The 19,985-nt window shown below is 44.5% G+C and overlaps 1 protein-coding gene across 1 annotated transcript in view; it reads left to right on the plus strand.

Annotated features, from left to right (window-relative positions):
- Positions 1-5,543: 5,543 nt before the first annotated feature.
- XRN2 (5'-3' exoribonuclease 2) overlaps positions 5,544-19,985 on the plus strand; it is a gene marked incomplete at its 5' end in the record, with an annotated part of 36,079 nt that continues 21,637 nt past the window's right edge. Inside the window, 16 exons of the mRNA XM_010152182.1 lie at positions 5,544-5,671; positions 5,753-5,864; positions 6,429-6,540; positions 7,519-7,577; positions 7,657-7,746; positions 8,838-8,910; positions 9,008-9,058; positions 9,399-9,556; positions 9,948-10,022; positions 10,120-10,253; positions 10,340-10,397; positions 10,488-10,595; positions 11,654-11,698; positions 12,843-12,974; positions 14,116-14,234; positions 17,438-17,573. Of these exons, the coding sequence (XP_010150484.1) occupies positions 5,544-5,671; positions 5,753-5,864; positions 6,429-6,540; positions 7,519-7,577; positions 7,657-7,746; positions 8,838-8,910; positions 9,008-9,058; positions 9,399-9,556; positions 9,948-10,022; positions 10,120-10,253; positions 10,340-10,397; positions 10,488-10,595; positions 11,654-11,698; positions 12,843-12,974; positions 14,116-14,234; positions 17,438-17,573 (1,590 nt within the window). The remainder of the gene's footprint in view (positions 5,672-5,752; positions 5,865-6,428; positions 6,541-7,518; positions 7,578-7,656; positions 7,747-8,837; positions 8,911-9,007; positions 9,059-9,398; positions 9,557-9,947; positions 10,023-10,119; positions 10,254-10,339; positions 10,398-10,487; positions 10,596-11,653; positions 11,699-12,842; positions 12,975-14,115; positions 14,235-17,437; positions 17,574-19,985) is intronic.

A 19,985-nucleotide genomic window follows, 5' to 3' on the forward strand; every position in this document is an offset into this window, starting at 1 on the left:
CCCGGGACGGGCCTTCCCACGGCCGCCCCGTGATCCCACGGGGCTGAAGGAGCGCTGCGGCTCCGGGGGAGGCCTGGGGGGGTCAGGGCGGTTTGGGAGGCTTTACCTGCTGGTAATTAGTACCTGCCCGTACAGAGCCGCCTCTTTGCTCTCTAGGGCGCTCCGGGTGCCTTTTCAAGGGGCTTGGGGGGATTTTTATTTGTTTTGGGGCCTTTGCTGGGGTTTTTTTTGGACCGGGTGCTCTTAGTCGCTGGGAAAGTGGCCGGTGTCGACGAGAAGGTAACGCGCCGGCTTGGTTTTCACTTAGAGCCCTTAGTTCCTCGTTAGAGGAACGGGGCTTTGGAGCAGGGAAGCGAGTTGTTCCTCCAGCTTTCTGTTCTGCAGAGTAAAACTTGGGGTGAACAGGGGGTGGTCGGGATGCTGTTTTTCGTTTTTTAGTTCGTGTGTATGTTGTTTAAAGTCCCCGCTGTCCAGCAACTTTGTTGTTGTTGCAAGCTGCAGCAAGCTTTAGGACTTGTTAAAAATACAAGCGAAGCTGTCTGTCTTGCAAAGAGTAAGGAAACGCAAGCGTAAATAACCCGTGGGAATAACTGGGAATGCATTTGTCTCTGGGAGACTGCCCTGTTTCAAGCGGATCGGATCCTGTTCGTGGTGTGGGCTCAGGAAAGTGGGTGCCAGCATGAGAGGGAGGGCAGGAATGAGACACGTGAGAAGAAACTGGGCTGTCCTTTGTAACTGCGTGGGTTTAGTGTGAGATCAAAACGTTGTCTTGGTGTACGTGTGGTCATACAGTTCTTTGAGCTCTTCGGTTGTATTGTTTTTAGGTCTAACGAAGTGGTTTTGTTGTTCTTTTCTTTCACGTGTTAGTCTTTCTGCAGCTTCCTGCTTTACCCTGACATTTACATTCTTAATACATGCACCAACACCAAGTATCTTGCTTAAACCCAACACTTAAAACAAGCCTGTGGTTATACCCTTTTGCTTTGACCCATTTCCGCTTTGTTTTGTCGCATTGCTAGTGTTTTCTAGTATGGGAGAAACACCTCCTGCCCAAACAGGGAGCTGACTTTTCCAGAGACATCCTCTAAAAATCTGGCTTTTTTGTAGCAGCAGAAGATGCTTTCTGGTGAAGACAGTCCCAGCCGAGGTGCTGCACCCCTCAGGTGTCTTCACCAACCTGCACCTCATAGTAGGTACAGTTTGTCGGTGCTTTAAGCCAGCTGGTGACTCTCTTGGGCTGATGGCTCATATTTATCCTTTCCCTGGCACAAGCACTATAAGGTAACTACAGCCAAATGCGGTTTCCCTGTTTGGAAACGCTGTGCTGTGAAGGAGATGGAAATGCACGGGTAAGGCAGAGGAGGTAAGGAAAAGGACAGTAAAGTGATTGAATTTATGTACTGACAGTGGTTTGGTGTGTTTTGACCGCCTGTATTCCCTGCCTGCCTTCAGCAAGACTTCAGTGTGTGCCAACAGCAGGCAGATCAGGTTTAGTATCCCGTTCTTGTTACAGTCAGGGTGTTTTTATGGAAAACAGAACAGTAGCTTTGGATTAATCAAATGGTGCAAGGTTAAAACTGTGAGTTATTTCGCTTTTGTTAGTGCTGCGGTTTCAGTTAACCTCTCTCCGCATGACAGAAGCATGGAGTTTATTTTACTTGTAGCTACCAGAAGTTAATTTTTTCCTCTAGTGCATTGATAAGATTTAAGGATTTGTCTGCCTGGGGGAACTATTATAGAAAAAGGCAGTTTGTGGGTTTGGGTAGCCTGTTAGCTGCTGCAGAATGCCTACTCTGGAGTAAGCTGTTGGCAGCTGGCAGTGGTGGTTCTGGTCACTTTACCGAACTCTGGGGTTCTTGTGTCTCCATCTGGGCAACCCTTCGTTTAGAAGGCCCTCAGGGACACTGCGTCATGATCGCGTGTGCCAGGGAGAAGCAAGTGGCAGGGGAACTGGGGGGAATTAAGAGACACATCGCTCTCCACCAGCTATGCCTGTGGAGCATATGGCTGCTGGCAAGACACTCGCCTTCTCCCAGCTGAGGGACAGTTTGGTCTTTTGCTTACAACTGACTGCACGGTCCAAGCCTTTCATCCACCAAATCCCCCTTCCCTTCATTACACCTGAGACTGGCTTGCATGCGTGATCCGTTCTAGCAGTAATGATGGCCTGCGGAGAGCGGCTCCCTCGGTTACCAGCCACGTTTGTGGCCGTGCTGGGAAGATGCCCTCCATGCCCAGTAGCAGCAGAGAGCCCACAAGGGGAAGTTCATTTGCGATGTTTCTGGCTAAGGCTTTAAGACCTGTCTATTCGAAAGCAGTCATGATTTAAACAGCAAATATATCTGCAGTCTGTGCCAATTAAATATGGGTTTTAGTTGTAAGCATGTAGATTTGTCTTTATTTACTCAAAACTGCTCTAGTGTTCAGGTAAAATAAAGACTCCTATAGCCTTGGCTTCACTGAGTTTGTGACTGTGTCCTTTTTTAATGATTGAGCTTGTAATAGCAAATGTTCTTTATTAAAAGAAAAGGAAAAACATGGCATAGGATAACTGAAGTATCAGATCCTGATGTCCGTGTTGCAGTTATAGTAAGGACAGTGCATGGATATAGCACATTCGCTGCAATCTCCTATACCCAAATCCGGCCATAAATTTGCGAGTGGACTGGGACGGTGGGGGGAAGCCGCGGTTTGTCGTACGGCGCCTGAATTTAAACTGCTCTCGCGATGTCATTGGCTCTGTGTGTGTTTTAGGATTGCTCATAAATCCCTCTAATCAGAAATTTTGTATCTCCTGGTAGCTTGTCTCTTTGAAATATTAAAAAGTTGATCCTTGTTCTCGTACCTTGCTAGATTATTTCTTTTTTTTAGATCTGATTAATCTTCTTTCTTAAGCTGAGCAGTAAGAGGAAGATCTCAAAGATAATATAAAATCCAGGAGTGAATATTCTTAATCAAATTCATACAAATTATTAAAGCTACAGCTAAGGTATCATATTTGAAGATCTATTTTTCAACCATTTCAAAAGAGGCTGCAGATTAGAAGTGAACAGTTCAGTTCTATCACAAGAGATATCACTCCCAGATACTTAAACTTTCCACAAGGCTGTTACATTAAAAATCTGATAGGTTTATGAGGAGGTCGTGGTGGAGTTGCTGACAGAGCTGTATGCAGATGAAAACTGAACGGCTTTCCAAGCCATCTCCAAGGGATCATGCTGCTTTTGCTTTACCTTCACCACTGAAGGCAGGATCTGTGACAGGGGCGATGCTGTTTTCCATATCACATAGCAGTAAGCCTTTGGTACCTTCTGAGTCACAGCTAGCTCTGGCAAGAGGTTTGACAGAGGATCAAGTAGGACACAAGGCAGGCTTCTTGTCCCATTATGTGATGGAAACCACATTCCTTGTGGGCATTGTCTGCCCAGAGTAATTTTACAACTGCGAGCTGCAGTGCCCCGGGTGCACCCGACTGTTCGTTCCTGCTAAAACCATGCAGGGTGGTGTGTTATAGGAAGTTCAGCAGAGGAACGAGCAGTGGTCAGTGTGTCATTCCCAGGATTTGACTAATTTGCATGAATAGTAGAAGACATGAATTAGCAGATATTTCACCTGTTTCGAAGCGAAACAGAGGGACTTAATGTTCAGTTATTTACAAATGACTTCACAGAATTCCAGACACCTGTGACTGTGAAAAATGGAGATACCGGATCCAGACTTGTTTTGCCTTGAGGTTCTAATTTTTGTCTTTTAAGCTTGGGATAATTTCAGCTGGTTCTGCTGCTGCTCTGAGCAGCAAGATGTTGAAGTCAGCAGTACCATCTCTACGTTTTGGGGTGTTTTCCCTTCAGAATTTGAGAGTTTGAGCTCTGTGTTAGAGCTGTGGGAACTCCTTAACTGAGTAGCAGGCAGCAAGTTCAGAGGAGGGCTTGATGCTGGTTCATTGGCTGCCAACAAGCTTCACGTGAATGACAGAAGCAGCAATACTGTGTTTTCCTCTCCTTTTTAATTTTGCTTTATGCCAGGCTATTTGAGAGTATGCTTCCTTCCAACCCTAGGTTATAGCCCTTTCCAGTCATAATGCCTCTGAAAATCGCTTGACTTTCTCTTGATCAGCTTCTGTCTCTTCCAACACTGATGCTGCTGGCGTTCAGTGGTTTGCATGTTCGGCTGGTGGTCTTGCTTCAAAAGGGAGAGTGCTGAGTTCCTCACCATGGCTGAGAGAGTTGCTAACAAAAAAACCCCAAACAATCCAGCCCAAACAAAACAAAGACTCACAGCCACGCAAAACCCGGGCCAACCAAACCAACCCCGAGGAATGGTGAGGAACCAAAACTGGACATGACTGCTAGTCATGGCTCACTTTGACAGCTTCAGAGAAGGGGGTGGGTTTTGTTAGGTGGGTGTTACAGTGCCAGCTCCAGCCTCTGCTCTGGGGCTTGTCGCTGACACAACAGCCTATGCAAACCGATGGGGGATCATTTATTGCTTCCAGCTCAGCTGAGATTAGTTTTCTTTGTACTTCTGGGCCTACTGCTGCTGAAGAATGTGGGAGCAGTGCAGCAGCCTAAGTGGTTTCGGGTGGTGGTAACTTCGCGTGGAGTTCACCATCTGCACTGGGGGCTGTGCTTCATGTTCATTGGGTAGCAGCAATAGCACTGATGTAGAGGAAGCGGAGCGTTAGGGTTGCAAGTTTGCTTGGCTGTGGAAGTGGAGGGGTAAGGACTGGATGTTATTTAGTATTTCCCGTGTACCCACAGGTAAACGCAGAGGCAGGAGTTGAAGAGTTCAGGGATTTGGGCATCTCGGTGCACTTGATGGCCAGGAAGAAAAGTCAGATGTACCCAAAGTGGAGATTTGGCTGGTGGGATCTGTAAAGATCTCTGCTCTGTGTAGAGGAGTCTGGAAAATTCCTCATTCTAGGTAAATCTCTTCGTCCAGTGCTCACCAGGATGTGGTGATATGCTTTGGGAAGCTTGTCCTTGTCAGCCATAGGTGGATCACTTCCCTGCGTCCCCAGTGGTGTGTGTGACCTGAATGCTGGACTGTGGTCAGAAAAGGCGCAGGTTTGCTCAGATGGGCCAGTCTGGGGAACTGAGCATCAGAAGCAGAAAGATTTCGAGTCTCCTTGGTTATTGTGTTGAAGTTACAGCATCATGTTATGGACTTTGAGGTCCCTTTGCCGAATTTTGAGGGAGTCAGCATGGTCCTGGCTGTGAAAGGATTCTTGAATAATAGAAGATAGAAACTTGTTGCTTTTGGTACACACCGATCAACAGAAACGGCCCAACTCTATAACACATTGTAAGGTCTTCTAGTTGTGCTTGTTTATAAACGTTTCCCAAAACCAACATACCCAACAGTGCTGTTTTAATGGTGTATGCATGCACCTTCGGGTAATTATGTGGGTAGCTTGTTGCTATCCTTTTTCCTCCTGCCCTTGAAAAAAATGAGCTTCTGTGAGTCTGTACATTGATGTCCATGTTGGTTATTTGTGATGTTTCTCTCAAGTACTGAAACACGTGTTTGGACTGCATTCACAGGCTAAAGAGTGCAATGGGGTCAAGGCTCCGATTGATACCAGCAGACCTAACCCTAATGAAGTGGAGTTTGACAACCTGTACTTGGATATGAATGGTATCATTCACCCCTGTACACATCCAGAAGACAAGTAAGGCGATTATTTTGTCTCTTTGCGAATGGGATTTCTTGACAGCGTTTCAGCTGTTAAATTGGGTGCTCTGTGTTTTAGGCCAGCACCCAAAAATGAAGATGAAATGATGGTTGCGATTTTTGAGTATATCGACAGGATCTTCAACATTGTAAGACCAAGACGACTTCTCTACATGGCTATAGATGGCGTAGTGAGTACCTGTGTTGTCTTCTGAAAAGAAGGGAAGCTCCTGTAAGACAGTAACCCTCTGAAAGTGCTTGTGTGCCTCCGTTCTGTGGCTTCAGTAGGAATTCATGCAGCAGGCTGGGAAAATCATTGGAGCAGATACAGTGAAATGGTTGGTGCTGCGGAACATTTCCTGGGCCAGCCTTAAGGGATGTGTGGGGCTGGCAGCTTGTCTTCCTCCCCACCCGACCCTCATCTCCCTTCAGTGCATCTGTTGGGCTGAGGAAGGACACCACCTTTTCCCAGTAACGTCAGTTTGCTGAGTGGCTTTCTATCCAGATTGCATAGTCTCGCTGAGAGGTGCCAAAATAGTGCATCTCAGACTGACAGGCTGCTGCCTTACCTCACAGGGAAGCCAAGAGACCTGCTGGGAAACATGTCCCGCTCCCCATGCTGCCACATGAGAGCCAGCGGTGACACCAGGGAGGGAGGGACAGCAGAAATCCCCGTCGCAGTCAGTTTAGACTGATGTTGCATTAAACGCTCGTGTAATCACAGACTGGCCAATTTCAATACCTTTTTTTTTTAGGCTCCACGTGCTAAAATGAATCAACAGCGGTCAAGAAGATTCAGAGCATCAAAGGAGGGCATGGAAGCTGCTGAAGAGAAGCAAAAAATAAGACAAGAAATTCTGTCAAAAGGTAGAACTCTGACGGTATTTGAGGTTTTGCAAGTGAGAGTCACCCCGTTGGTTTTGAAGGTTGCCAGGAGGTTTAGAAAAGGGGTGTCCTGGTGGGTGTTTCTCCGTGCATTACTAGGAGGAGGATTTGTGTCACGTACTCTTAATTCCTCTGGAAAAAACGGGACAGAAGAACAGGGGTAAACGCAGCAGTGGGACACTGACCCCAACTCCTGGGAAGGAAGTATGCATCCATAGGGCTCGGTGAAAGGAGAGTTGAGGCTTAAAAGCAGGGATCAGGTGAAAATACTGCTGCACGGGAATAATGAACTGCAAGCCGGGTTACTTGGCAGCGGAAACTCTAAACCGGGTGAGGAAGCGACTTGAGCACAGCTTTCTAAGGGTGACAGTGGCATGGCTGGATTGAGGCGTGTGTGTCGCTGGAGCAGTAGCTTCGCGTGAGTGTGCGGAGGAATGAGCGCTGCAGCCCAGGTGAGAGGGCTGTTGTGTAACCTCGGCAGAACTTAAAAAGGGAGGACAGACTTTGTTTAACATTTCTTCCTGTAGCGTTTCTAGACTGCGAAGACCCTTTATGAAGCTCAGAGATGAGAGGAGTTGGTGTAATCCTGTTTGTGAGCCCAGATGAATAGCTAGTGGAAACATAGGGGAGAAGATGTAAGAAAATAAATATTTCCTCCTCTTTTCTCTCTTTTAGCAAGCTCCATTTCTTTGAGGTTTTCTTTCACAGTCTTTTGGCAGACTAGGTAGTGAAATCACGTTTCTGAAGTAACAACAACGTTGGTAAATGTGCTGGTACCTTATTTTAAGATGGAGATAATATAATGGTAAGAGCTGGTTTAGTTGTGTTGGTGTTTGGGTTTTTTTTTTAATTTCAATAGGTGTTAATTGTTACCGGGGAGCCATCTGGGGGTTTATCACGCAGAAAGGTTTTTAATGATCCATATCAATTTACTTCTGTTACATGTTTTTATTGCTCTAGGTGGCATTCTTCCTCCAGAAGAAGTGAAAGAGAGATTTGACAGCAACTGTATCACCCCAGTAAGCAATCTCGCACTTTAACCAGCAATTGCCGGGATCTGAATGAAGGTTTCATTTCTGTTCTTCCATCACTTTGTAGGGGACGGAGTTTATGGACAATCTTGCTAAATGTCTCCGCTATTACATCGCTGACCGTTTGAACAGCGACCCGGGCTGGAAGAATCTGACGGTAAGTTTCACACTTGAGGAAAACAAAGGTGAACTATGAGGCTGGGTTGGGATGTGATTTGGAGAGTATAAATTTAACGGTTTTGTCTCGTTTTGCAGCGCTGGGCTGTTATTAATAACAGACCTGCTTGCACATCCTGCTAGAACTCCAGAGATAGGTTTCACCCTAATCGCCCAGTCTAACAGCACTGTTTGTTTTGGTGTCGTTTGAGAGCAATGAGAAGATTGGAGAGTAGAAACCACAATTTGAGACAATGGGAGACAAGGATTTAGAAATACTATTTCTTCCGGTGGGGAGAAGTGTTAAGATATGCGATTTATGCTTTTTTTTTATTCTTTTTAGTTATATGTTTGGGGTTTTTAACTGTTTGCTACCTCAGGCAGTCTGTGTTTCTCCGTTACTCTAATTACAGATGATCACAGGCAACTAACATAACACAACACAACACCTTCTTGCCTTTCTGGACTTTCAAATTCTCCCCTTCTGTTCCTCAACCACCCCACTCCTCCTGAGTTTTGTTCCCCACTGCTGTGCTTGCTCTGTGCTGGAGGGCAAAGCAGTCAGTCTTCTCGGTTGCAGCTGCCTGTGTTATTTTCCGGAAGTTGACTGTTAAAGCAGTCTAATTAGAGGGCAGTTGACGCTAATTACTTCCCTCCATCAGACATGAGTTTTTGAAAGGCAAACACTCATTTGGACATCGGTGTAAGGAAACCCACGATGTGATAGTGTAGGAGATCACAAGGGAAGCAGGTATATGTCTGCTCTGTCTGTTAATTCGCTAGTGTGTGTTCCATTTGCCCTGAGAACTTGTCAGGAAACTTCAAATCTGTTGGTTAATGATGTGATAATTTTGGGGGTGTTTCAATCAATTTGTCAGCTTCACCCTAGAATTAATGGAGAAAAATGGAACTGATGAATAGACCTTCAAACCCTTAAATAATTTCATGCTAAGTTGTAATATATTAGTTGAAACTACAGATTAAGATGTCAGGTGTTCATAAGTCAGGCTCAGAATATGAGCTATGTGAGTTGTTTGGGTTTTTCTTTACTGTGGCAGCGTAAACCGTTTCCATAATTCAAACGTTTTGCAGGTTATTTTATCTGATGCCAGTGCTCCGGGTGAAGGTGAACATAAAATCATGGATTACATTAGAAGACAAAGAGGTAACATTCAAATCAACATGAACACTTTGTTTTAAATTAAGTTTGATAATCGTGTATTTATGTGACTTTGACATAAATGTCATTTTCTTTTCTATAGCCCAACCAAACCATGACCCAAATACTCATCATTGTCTGTGTGGGGCTGATGGTGAGTTCCCTTTCGTTAGCAATATGCCCTATTACGCTTTCTTGGACTGTTTTAGGGTTGAGTTGGGCTGTAGTTTTTAGGCTTTTGCTTGTGTTTGAGTAAATAATCCAGTGTGTCTGTTACTTTTTGAAAGCCTGGTGTAATACATGGGGAAAGATCTAGCACTGCCCGTAGCTGAAGGGCCAGCTTTCCCTTAGTTGTACTGTCTGGTAGTTTGTGGGTAAGCACATCTCTGTGACTCTTGCTTCAGGTAGCATGAACTTTTGCTTTTTACCTTGTTTTTTTGAAAAAGCTTCATATTGTTTATCCTTCATTATATTTTATTCTTCTCTTTTGGTAGCTGATCTGATTATGTTGGGGTTAGCTACACATGAGCCGAACTTCACTATCATTAGGGAAGAGTTTAAACCAAATAAACCCAAGCCGTGTGGTCTTTGTAACCAGATGGGTCATGAGGTTAAGGATTGCCAAGGCTTGCCCAGAGAAAAACAAGGCAAGGTAAGAATTTTGCTGTTTCTAGAAATTCTCTTTATTTACATGCTAATTTACGTTTTAACGAGATCCTCAAATTGGTTTAGCCTGAAACATAATGCAAATTATATTACTGGAATTAGCCTAGCTTTCCTCTTTGATAAGCAAACATTGCATTTCTGTAGCACAAAAATGCTGGGCCAAACCTGCCATCCTCACTTGCAGTGTTTTGTTTGTCTTTTGGTTTTTCCACTGGTGAGAGAAAATGACCAGTAACTTGAGACATGCAAAATGTCTTAAGCTTGGCGTGAGAGCGTGAGAAACTGTATGGCTATGCTTCTTCGCTCCTCTCAAAGTAAGCCTTTCAAACTGAGCTGGAGAAGCTGGGAGGTAACACAACTTTTCCCTTCTCTTTCAGCACGATCAGTTTGCCGACAGCCTTCCTTTTGCTGAACAAGAGTTCATCTTCATCCGATTATGTGTTCTGCGAGAGGTATGTGGAAGCAGTTCCTACAGCCGCTTTAGAGAAATAATCTATTTAAACTCCAGGCACACTGTCTTCTAATATCCTCTGTGTGTGTGTGTTGCAGTATTTGGAAAGGGAGCTCACGATGGCCAGTCTGCCTTTCACTTTTGATTTTGAGAGGAGTGTTGACGACTGGGTCTTCATGTGCTTCTTTGTGGGAAATGACTTTCTTCCTCATCTGCCGTCTCTGGAGATCAGGTAGATAAAGTTTGTGTTCTTCTGCAAGCGTACCTGCTGTGGCTGGAAATGATGAAAACCTCCCGCTTGTGTGTGTTTGGTTTTAGGGAGGGAGCAATCGATCGCTTGGTTAACATATACAAAAACGTGGTGCACAAAACTGGGGTAAGGCTTTCTGCTTTTTCTTAAAAAATACCCGGGTGTTTGCCACGAAGACAGCCTTGTCTTTCAACTGTTTTATTTCCTGCTTTGCAGGGGTACCTCACAGAAAGCGGGTTCGTCAACCTGCAGCGCGTCCAGATGATCATGTTGGCCGTGGGAGAAGTTGAAGACAGCATTTTCAAAAAGAGAAAAGATGATGATGTAATCTTTTTCTTGTATTCTGGGGGTTTGCTTTGAATGACCTGTGGTATGGTTAGACACTGACACTCCTTTAGCAGAATAAGGGGAAAAACCAACCCCAAACTTTGTACTTTTTTTGTCATCATCTCCAGTGAATTCCTCTGTATTTGGAAAGGAATTGAGTGCTTAGTTGCATTTCTTTTCCTGGACTGCAAGGCCTGTTTTTCTGATTGTTCCCCCAGGTGATAGCAACATGAAAACTGTGGGGGTTCTCTTACTGCCTGCAGCTTTTTGAAGAGCCACTATGAGAACTGGAGGGGGAGTTGGTCTGTAATTTGCTGCAGCCTGCAGCAGTGCCACAAGGAGGGGTGGAATACTGAATTTGAATTCCAAATGCATTCCTACCTCCTGCCATTTGAAATGTGTCCATACATTGTTGCTCTTTTGGTCTGTCTCTGCAGATTTTTGCAGACTTATTCCAGTTTATTCATTAAGCAGAGGGGATAAAACAGCTTGTGAGTGAATTAGCAGGGTTGTATTTACTTGCTGGTCAAGAAATTCTTTGCCAGTGCTGGCAAAACAATTTAATCATCACCCCATTGGTGGAAATGCCAAACTGATGTGGGAGTTTTCCATTTCCTTAGCCCAAGAGTAAGAAATATCTTTCCTTGAGCCTTTTTGATTCCTGTTTGTAGGACTTTTAATGTCTTGTAATTTTATTTGGGTGTTTTTTTGGCACCAGTGCAGGCAAGGAGCTCGTGTCCTCTGATGCCACCCTGAAGTAAGACTGTGTAGCTAAACTCAGTAGATAGAATAAGCCATTATCAAAATGGTGGCGCTTTGAATACACAGCTACCTTTTTTTGCCCGTCGGTTTTCAGGGTAGCATAGGTGTTTCTAACCCATTTCTGTTGGATTTAGGCACAAAAATTGACCTGTGTCTTATTCAGAACATTGTGTAAAAAGAAACTTATGGCCTTCTGGTCATATATGAGGATTGTAATGAAATGAGGATTATAATGAAATGTTTTTCCCAGAAGTCTGTATGCCTGGCTGACTTTATCTTTATTCTCTATTTAGGATAACTTTAAAAGACGGCAGAAAGAAAAAAGAAAAAGAATGAAGGTAAATTCATTCCTCTCCCAGTGCAAAGACTAGCAAGAATGAAAGTGTGTACAATAGCTTTCAGCAGATGTGTTGAGTGAAGTGGTCCTGACTGTGGCATTTTCTGCCCCGTGGGTAAATTATTTTAGAGGGTGTTTTCATGACTTCTCGTAAACTGGAGTTTTGGAAGAAGGAATTGCATGTTTCTCCCCCTTCGTAAAACGGGGGAAAGGAGGGAGAGAGTTGAATGTGCATTGTAGCCTTCAAATTACCCAAATCTGCAGTTCCGTGATTATTTGGTGAGGTTGCTGTACAGGAATTGCTTTACCATGCTTCGACACGAGTCTGCTCGGCAGCTGTACTTAGCAGAAGAGTTCAGGTTTAAATACACATGCGGGTCTGCGTTAGGTGGGTGGGTTTGGTTAGAGACACGTTTCTCAGAGAGCGAGCGAGGCTTACCCCAGGCCATGGTTATCGCACCTCCTGCCTGCACCAGGTCACTCTTCCCCAATGCCTTGCAGCTGTAGTAGAGGAGCATTAGCCTTTGTGGGAACCTGTTTGCCTCTTCTAACCCCTGTAAGAGTTCTTTAAAACTGTGTTGTTGGAAGGATGCTGAGGTGTTTTTTATGTCCTGATATTTTTAAACTGGGCTCTTGCATGTACATTTCACCACAGCTCTGTTCTTGGCCAGGTCGTTCCAGGGAGTGTGGCTTCCATAACTTCCAGTGTGTACGATACCCCCACTCTGAGTAGCTCTTGTGTTTATTTTTTAAAGTACGTGTTTTCTGGCTGTCCCTATTAGAGTGGAGAAGGTTATTCATTTTGCTTATCCACAATACGTTCCTCCCAGTAAGTTAAATCAAGTCTCACTTCCCCAGCAAACTGCCGTTCAGCCCACGTGTAAAGAACGTGGGCACAAAACGCAGGGTTGGAATTTTTTTTTTTTGGAAGGAGCTTAGTAAAAGATAGGAATATAAGGGTCTCACTCGCGTCTCGTATGTGCAGTTGAGATTGTTAAACGCTGCTAATTTTTAAGCTGAACTGAATGAGTGAATTGTGCCTGTCTTGGATAATGTGTTAGTCTGGAAACGGTGGGAGCGCATGGTCATGCTGCTGTGGAGATCACACCTTTTTCTCAGTACACCTGTATGTATTTATCTTTTAGAGGGATCAGCCTTCCTTTATTCCCGGTGGACAGTTTTCCCCTCAAGCCCTGGGAAATCGATCTAGTCCTCAGGCAATCAGTAACCCTAGACAAGCTGCCTTTGAGATGAGAATGCATGACAGACAGAATTCTGTAAGTAGATACTTGGAGACATTTACACTCAGAAGGGGAAGCAATCACATCCTGGGTTACTCTGCACACCTTTTTCTCTACCCTATCAAGCTTCCTTGAAAAGCACACACCGAAAAATCCCAATTTCCCAAGAAGTGGCTTTTGATAACCAATTTTTGTGAGACTACTTGAATCAAAATTGTGGTTTTTAAAATGTTTGGTATGATACTTCTTGTTAAATGGTTCTGGGAGGGCGAGTGTGAGCTGAATGCATCCAAGTCAAACGGGCTGGCCCTTCTCCCCAGACATGTTTGGCACTTGTGGAGTCAAACCTCCTGGTGAATGCAGGTTGAGGAACTTCCTGGCTAGGCTTGTGAGGGGCGCAAACGGAATACCTAAGCTGGAGGTCTTTAATGGCCTTTTTGGGATGTGTACGCACGCATGGACATAATACGTGTGTGTTGGATAGTTCTGACTTGCACATACATGTCAGCTGCTTTTACTTTCCAAAGCATCGCTTTTCAGTGGGAAGAGGGGAAACATAGATTAAATGTTTGGAAAGTTACTACAAAGTGAGGGAAAACTAGGAATCACTTAACAATCACTTAACAGTCTGAGTCTTGATTGTTAACTTGAGATAACAGTTATGATAAATATTTGTTTGTGAGCATAAAGCTTCATCCACACAGTGGACATATTTTTGAATTAAGGTCCTTTTCATCATTAAGATGTGTTCTGTCTCTTAAGTCTAAATAAAATATGCCTTTTCCAAGTATAATTCCTGCTATTTTTCACACTGTAGAGGGAAGTTGTAACATCAGCTGTAAGATGGGAGAAAACGGTTGCATTCCACATTTGGAATATATCAAAAATGCGTGTTTTATCAGTTTATACTGAGCTGTTTATTGCATCTGTTTCGTTCTCAGACACAATGAACTTCTTGCTGTGTGTGCCAATGCTTGCCTCTTCTCGTACAAAGACGTGATTCTCCTGCTACTTGACTCAGTAGTTCAGGGATTGTGTAACTTTGCCTTGCATTTTTGGGGAACTAAAAATAACGCATGTGATTATCGCAAAGCCGTTAATTTTAACTTGAATTTAAAATGCCTAATAAATCCTTACTCCCCCCCTTCCTATTTATCTGTAATAATTCTGACCCTAGACAAATTCATCATCTCCAAATACCAGCCTCAATTCCGATGGCAGCCCATCGCTGGCAGGAGGAATTAAGCGGAAAGCTGACGACAGTGACAGTGAACCTGAGCCAGAGGATAATATCAGGTGAAGCCATTTTTTGTAGCACTTTGTTAGCAAATTGCTGAAATAGATGCAGTCTAATTAATGCCATTTAGCTTAAAGCAGCAGTGCCTTCAGACGCTTTTCTATGATCTTTTTATCCAGCAGTAATTAATGTGGAGGGTTAGAATATTCCGTAAATTCCAGTGAGATGGGTAAGCTATCGCTGTTAAATCCAAGTATCTAGATTAGTATGCGTGCAGGTTTTCATCCTCCAAGCCACTGCTCCCTCTGAGACCCAGCCCTAGATTGGCTAGACATCCACTGTCAGCTTGGATTGTGTGAGCTGAATGCGCTGCTTTGCAGTTGAATTTTTGGGCTGTTTAACCCATAAAACTCAGTTACGTTGGCGTGTGCCACATTATTTACCTCGACTGCCACAATATGTTTCCTTTCATCTTTGATTTGTCGCAGGCCCTGGTTTGTGGGTGGTCAGATCTTTAAGTGGCTTGCAGCAGCTGATCCCTGGATCATAAAGGGACAGGGATTTTTTGAGCATTAACTGGCAGTGAATTAGCGGTGAGGGTGCATTTATCAGAGGTTTAAATCGAGCTATCACCCTTTAAGTTGAGGGTGAGGGCCCTTATATTTTGTTGTGGAACCTTCTGTCCCGACAAGCAAAAACCTACCGGTTGCATTTGGCCGAGTCGGGGGATGCAGGTGGACACAGGAACACAAAAAGGGTTACTTCGTTGGCATGTACTGATCACCAGTGTCTAGCACCATTGTCGTGACGTGTTTGTGACATCTAGCTCATCACATCTTCCAATATTTTAGTTCTATTTCGTGTATGTGCAGATCTGAACGGATTGATTTTTTTTTTTAAATTTTGTTTAATCAAGTACAATTTATCCTGATTTTAGATAAAAATTTTAAATGTTGCTTCCCATTTGAATTTTAGTGACGATTCTAAAAAGCTTTAACAGTTTTAGGGCAATCAGTATGGGTGAACTGTGGTGATTTACAAGTAGTTTAGGTAAGGTTGGTAGTGTCAGGCAGAAGGATGTGCTACATTCCTCCGCAGTTATCAGAGCTCTGTTGTACTTCAGAATGTTCAGATCCTGTCCTGAGTGGAAAATAACTTGGTGCTTTTCATTGTAAGTAAAACCAACAAGGGGTTTAGTGGTCACAAATTGTTGTGGACAATACATTTTTTGTTTAGAATGTCTTTAGAATAAGTAGTTCTAACCAGCTAGCAGACTGGGGTTTGTTATCTTACGGAGCTCCTAGGATCAGATGCCCGTAGACTGCAGATGACTGTGCCCTCCTGGACTCTGGCGCCGGCAGCTCTGTCGCTGCTCCCCTGGCCTGTTTAAACCCTTGTGAACACTTCTTGGCTTCCCCTCTTGGTCAGTTCAAATCAGCTTTCAGCTAGCTCAGATCAGGTCTTCACAAGTATCCCCTGTACCAACCAGCTGGGAACAGGAGCAGAAGAGGGGTTTTCTGCTAAAACCAGAGGATATGCATCACGTAAAAAGGGATAAATCGGTCGTCGCTCCATCTGAAAGGCTTCATACGCTGTGTTTATTGCACTGCGAGGTTCTGGCAAGTGTGAACTGACCCCGCAGGTTACTTGTGCGCTTCAAGTTCTGTGAAGCGGTCGCAGCTTGTGTGGAAAGGGATCCTACACGATGATTTTCAGATGTCCCAGTCAATGCCAAGTTTTGAGTTGTTGAGAATAAAATTCTATTTAAAAAAAAAAAGTTCTGAAGGGATTATCTGATTTAACCAGTTTTTAAACCAGATTTGTAATTTGCTTCAGTTCGCTTGAATACCAAAATACATGTGAACTTTGAGGTATGTGTTTGTGTGTAAAATGCGTGCACTGGGGTGAAAAATAGGTTTAAATTTAAACAAACAACCCAGGCAGTTTTTGAGGGAGGCCAGTTCTGAAGCATATCCTGGTTAATCCAGATGTTACATAGAGCTTAATCTTTGTTACTTAACTGCTGCCTAAAAAAGTCGTTTTCTGCATCAAACTGGAATTTCTCTGCATTGAACCGGCACATCCCCCAAGATTCCATGAGGACTAACAGCTCGAAGCTTTCTGTGCATGCAAAAGGCTCCTTGCTCGTGACACAAGCGTTCTCTCAAAACTGACGTGTCAGCCCTTGGGCTGGGCAAGCAGTCAGGGCTCACAGCAGATGTAGCGAGCGGATAAAGTGTCCAAGGAGGAAAAGCTCTGGAATCCATAGGCAGTGATGCCCATTACTGCCCATGCCCAGGATGGCTGCATTCACTACCCAGAGCCTATGGGCTGTGTTTACTCTTAACCTTCACAGAACAGCCTCGCTTGGAATGTGGCACAGTAGCACACTATCCACTGTTTTTCCTAACATGGTGCACTAGAACTGAGGGATTTGGGTGCTTGGCTGTCAAAGATGAGCAAGTGGTGGCTTCCCCTGCCCCATCTGTAGACAGACATAAGGGGGAGCTGTGTGAAGTAAGGATAAAGGGCGTCCGAGATTGCTCTTTTGACTCCAGTAACTCGTGGAAGGTTGAAAATCCCACTGTGATGGGGAGCTCGTCTGATGTGAGTCAGCCGGCGTGGGATTCCTGAGTGGCAGACAACTGCTGGTAATCGTAGCTTGTCTGACAGCAGTAGAATACAGACATCAGGCTGCTGCTTAGTGCTATTAATTTGCTTAGGTTTTATTTTGAGTAGCAGGGAAACTGTTTCCTGCTTCAGAGGGATATTAAGAATAGAGGGATGAACTTGATGTGAGAAGATATTCCAGTAAGATAAGATTTTGGCCTAGGGTAGATTAAACAAAATAAGGAGAGGGGAGAGTTTCTTCTCTTTCTGGTAGTTGGCTGAGTTAAAGGACGAGGGTCAAATGGCATTTTTGGTGGTAGATTGCTGGAAAAGGTGAAATTGCCAAATGGGAACAACACTGTTTGGAAAAATCCTAACAGCAGCAAGCATGTGTTTGAAAATCTGCCCTGCTCCTACCAAGTGGTTTGAAGAGCATTTGTCTGGATGGTAGCTTTGGAATTTCACCTGCGCTCTCTGTGATGCCAACCGTCGAATTTGACTCTCTTGCTGTTGAGTGCCAGGTTAATACTTTCGTTTAAACTGTATTAAAATAGCACTTGAAGCAGCAAGCGCCTTTGCCTTGTATTCTAACTGGGATATGTAAACGTGCGTGTGTTAACGTGTATGACAGGTGTTTGTGTTTGTTACGCAGGTTATGGGAAACCGGTTGGAAACAACGCTACTATAAAAACAAATTCGATGTGGACGCTTCCGACGAGAAATTCCGTCGTAAGGTTGTACAGTCCTACGTTGAAGGGCTTTGCTGGGTCCTCAGATACTATTATCAGGTACTTAAAAAATTCTGCTCTGAAACCTCAGTCGCCTTTTGTGTCTGTTCCCTGTTTCTCTTCAGGAAATAATAATTATCTGTGGCTCGTTTTTCGAAAAGCGGTCCCTTTTTTGAAGATGGAGCGGGCACCTGCTTATTTTCTGTGCAAGACTTGAGGTTTGAATGAGGTTTTTGTTTCTCCCATACAGTAACGGTGCTTGTTAGTTTATTAAGGACTGATGCATATCTTTCCTTTGCGATACATAGCCCTGCATAGCAAAACTGCCAACGGCTGAATGTGCGAACAAAGGACAAAGCCTGGGAGATGCTAGTAGGAATTTGAAAGGAACAGAGTTGTCAGTCTCCTCCATAGATCGTAATGATGTTCCATGAACTGCATTGTGATTGAAGTAATCTGTATCTGATTTAAATCTTCTGATAATTGAGATGTCAGAGCTGGCAAGAGATTAGTTAGCCGTTTTGGGGTTTGTTGCACCGGCGGTTAATAACTCACTTCGTGCCCTGAAGACCAAGTGGGTTGTATTTTTTGTGTGACCTGGGAATGGAATGTGCTCAGCCGATGAAGTTTATCTATCTCAGCAAGGCTTTGACACTGGAACACAGTGCCGTGGCGGTAAAACTACACGTTTTTGATGGCTGGCTGACACTGGCCCAACTTAGCGCGCAGGCATGGCAATACCTTGCGTGCCTATGAAGAACTGTGCAGTCTTGGTTAGTTTAATGTGTTCTCCTGTACTTCTTTCAAAAAGGAATGAGTTCCCCTCCACTTCATGAATTGGTTGAGTGTGCGCTCCGACGTGCGTGTTACAGTGGATGGAAATTGCACAGGGGAAGGTTTGCAAGTCTGTTGCAGCTGAGCTCTCTACAACCTGGCGTAGCTCCTTTTGCATAGGACTGATGTCAGCTGGGCGCAGGGTCTGCCGAAAGCAGTGTTGCTGTTAACCGTGGCAAGGTGTACAGGCTGTGGGAATGCAGAGTTCCAGGAGTAAAGTGTGTAAATCAATCTTGCAGTTAGCAGTAGGTGTCTGCTCGCTGGAAAACTGCCAGCGTCGCCTTCAGAGATGCAGTAGTAGAGAACCATGGCAAAAGACAGTCTGGATTTTAAGGGAAACAGCAGGGCTTAGAGAAAGGATGGCAAAAGGGACCTAAGACTTAGAGGTGATCAAAGTATTTACACCCATTTGCAGACTAAAATTGCTTATTTTAGTCAAAGGAGCGTGCAGGGGGCATGTGTTCATTGCTGTGTGATGCGCAGACGTTGCATGCAGTGGTGCCTGCTCAGACTGGGGTTGCGCTTGCACATGCTCCATTTGTGGCTTTAAACATGTAGGAGCTGGAGGACAGGCAGATACCAACCTCCAATTTGGGCACGTTCCTGTGCCATGCTCACTAGTTCAGCTCGTAAAGCCATTTAGTTACCAAGACACGCGTAGGTGACTGGTCCTTCTGAGTCTCTACGTGTTCTGGCTGAAGTGACTGACGCGTGGATGACCACAGCCTTAAAGCCAGTAAATGGTTGAGGCTGACAGCAGCTTCGGGCAAGGACCATGGCGCTCTGAGGCGAACGGAGGAGGAGTGCCAGCCAGACCTCAACAAAAAGTGACTGTACAGAAAGTGTTTCCTGTTTAGAGATGTTCCACAGGAAAACTTGGTGAAAGCACACAAACCCTCAGGGCTTTGTTTTTGCTGTTTTGCCTCCTGCTCAGTTACTCTAAAAGAGTCTCTCCCTAGACCTTAAAACCTGCGCTGCAGACTTGAGTGCAGCGATGAAGGCCATGCACGTGCTTTGTGCTGGCGTGTCAGAACTACCTGAGCGTGCTGTAACCTGCAGTCCACGGGTGGTCTCTATCGACATAAAGCAGCAGTCAGACTGCTTTCTTGCCTGTACAGGGGTGAGATTAGGAAGCAGCTGGACTGGTGGAGTTTCAAAATAGGTTTGCTTGAGGGTTTTGGTGGGTTTTTTACCATAGTCAGAATTGCTTCCAATAACTATTGCTCAGTGTCCGTGAATCTTCTGACAGAACACAAGACATGCTTTGCTTTTCTTATAACATGCTGATAATGTGGAGCATGTTCCGCTAGTGGGAACATCTGTGTGGAGAGGGGAAAAGAAATTAAAAAAAAAAAAGGGGGAAAAGAAGGCAGTCCACCTGGCTTTTGATGCACCCTGCCATCATCTGAAGAATCGCACTTAATAGTTATAGCTGCTGTAATTTTATACCAAAAACGCTGCTGGAGGAGCTTCATTGACATTTACTTATTCAGAACTGGAAGTCAAAATAGTAGGTTTTTGTTTCAAGTGGTGCTGCTAAGAAAAACAACCAAGAGGTGAAAACTTGACTTAGACCTGCTAGAGCCACTTTTCCTTTACGAAGTGCATCATGTTCTGATGTGTTGGAGTTTTTCTGCT

Source organism: Eurypyga helias, unplaced genomic scaffold (genome assembly GCF_000690775.1).
Source record: "Eurypyga helias isolate BGI_N326 unplaced genomic scaffold, ASM69077v1 scaffold6925, whole genome shotgun sequence".
Taxonomy (NCBI): Eukaryota; Metazoa; Chordata; class Aves; order Eurypygiformes; family Eurypygidae; genus Eurypyga; species Eurypyga helias.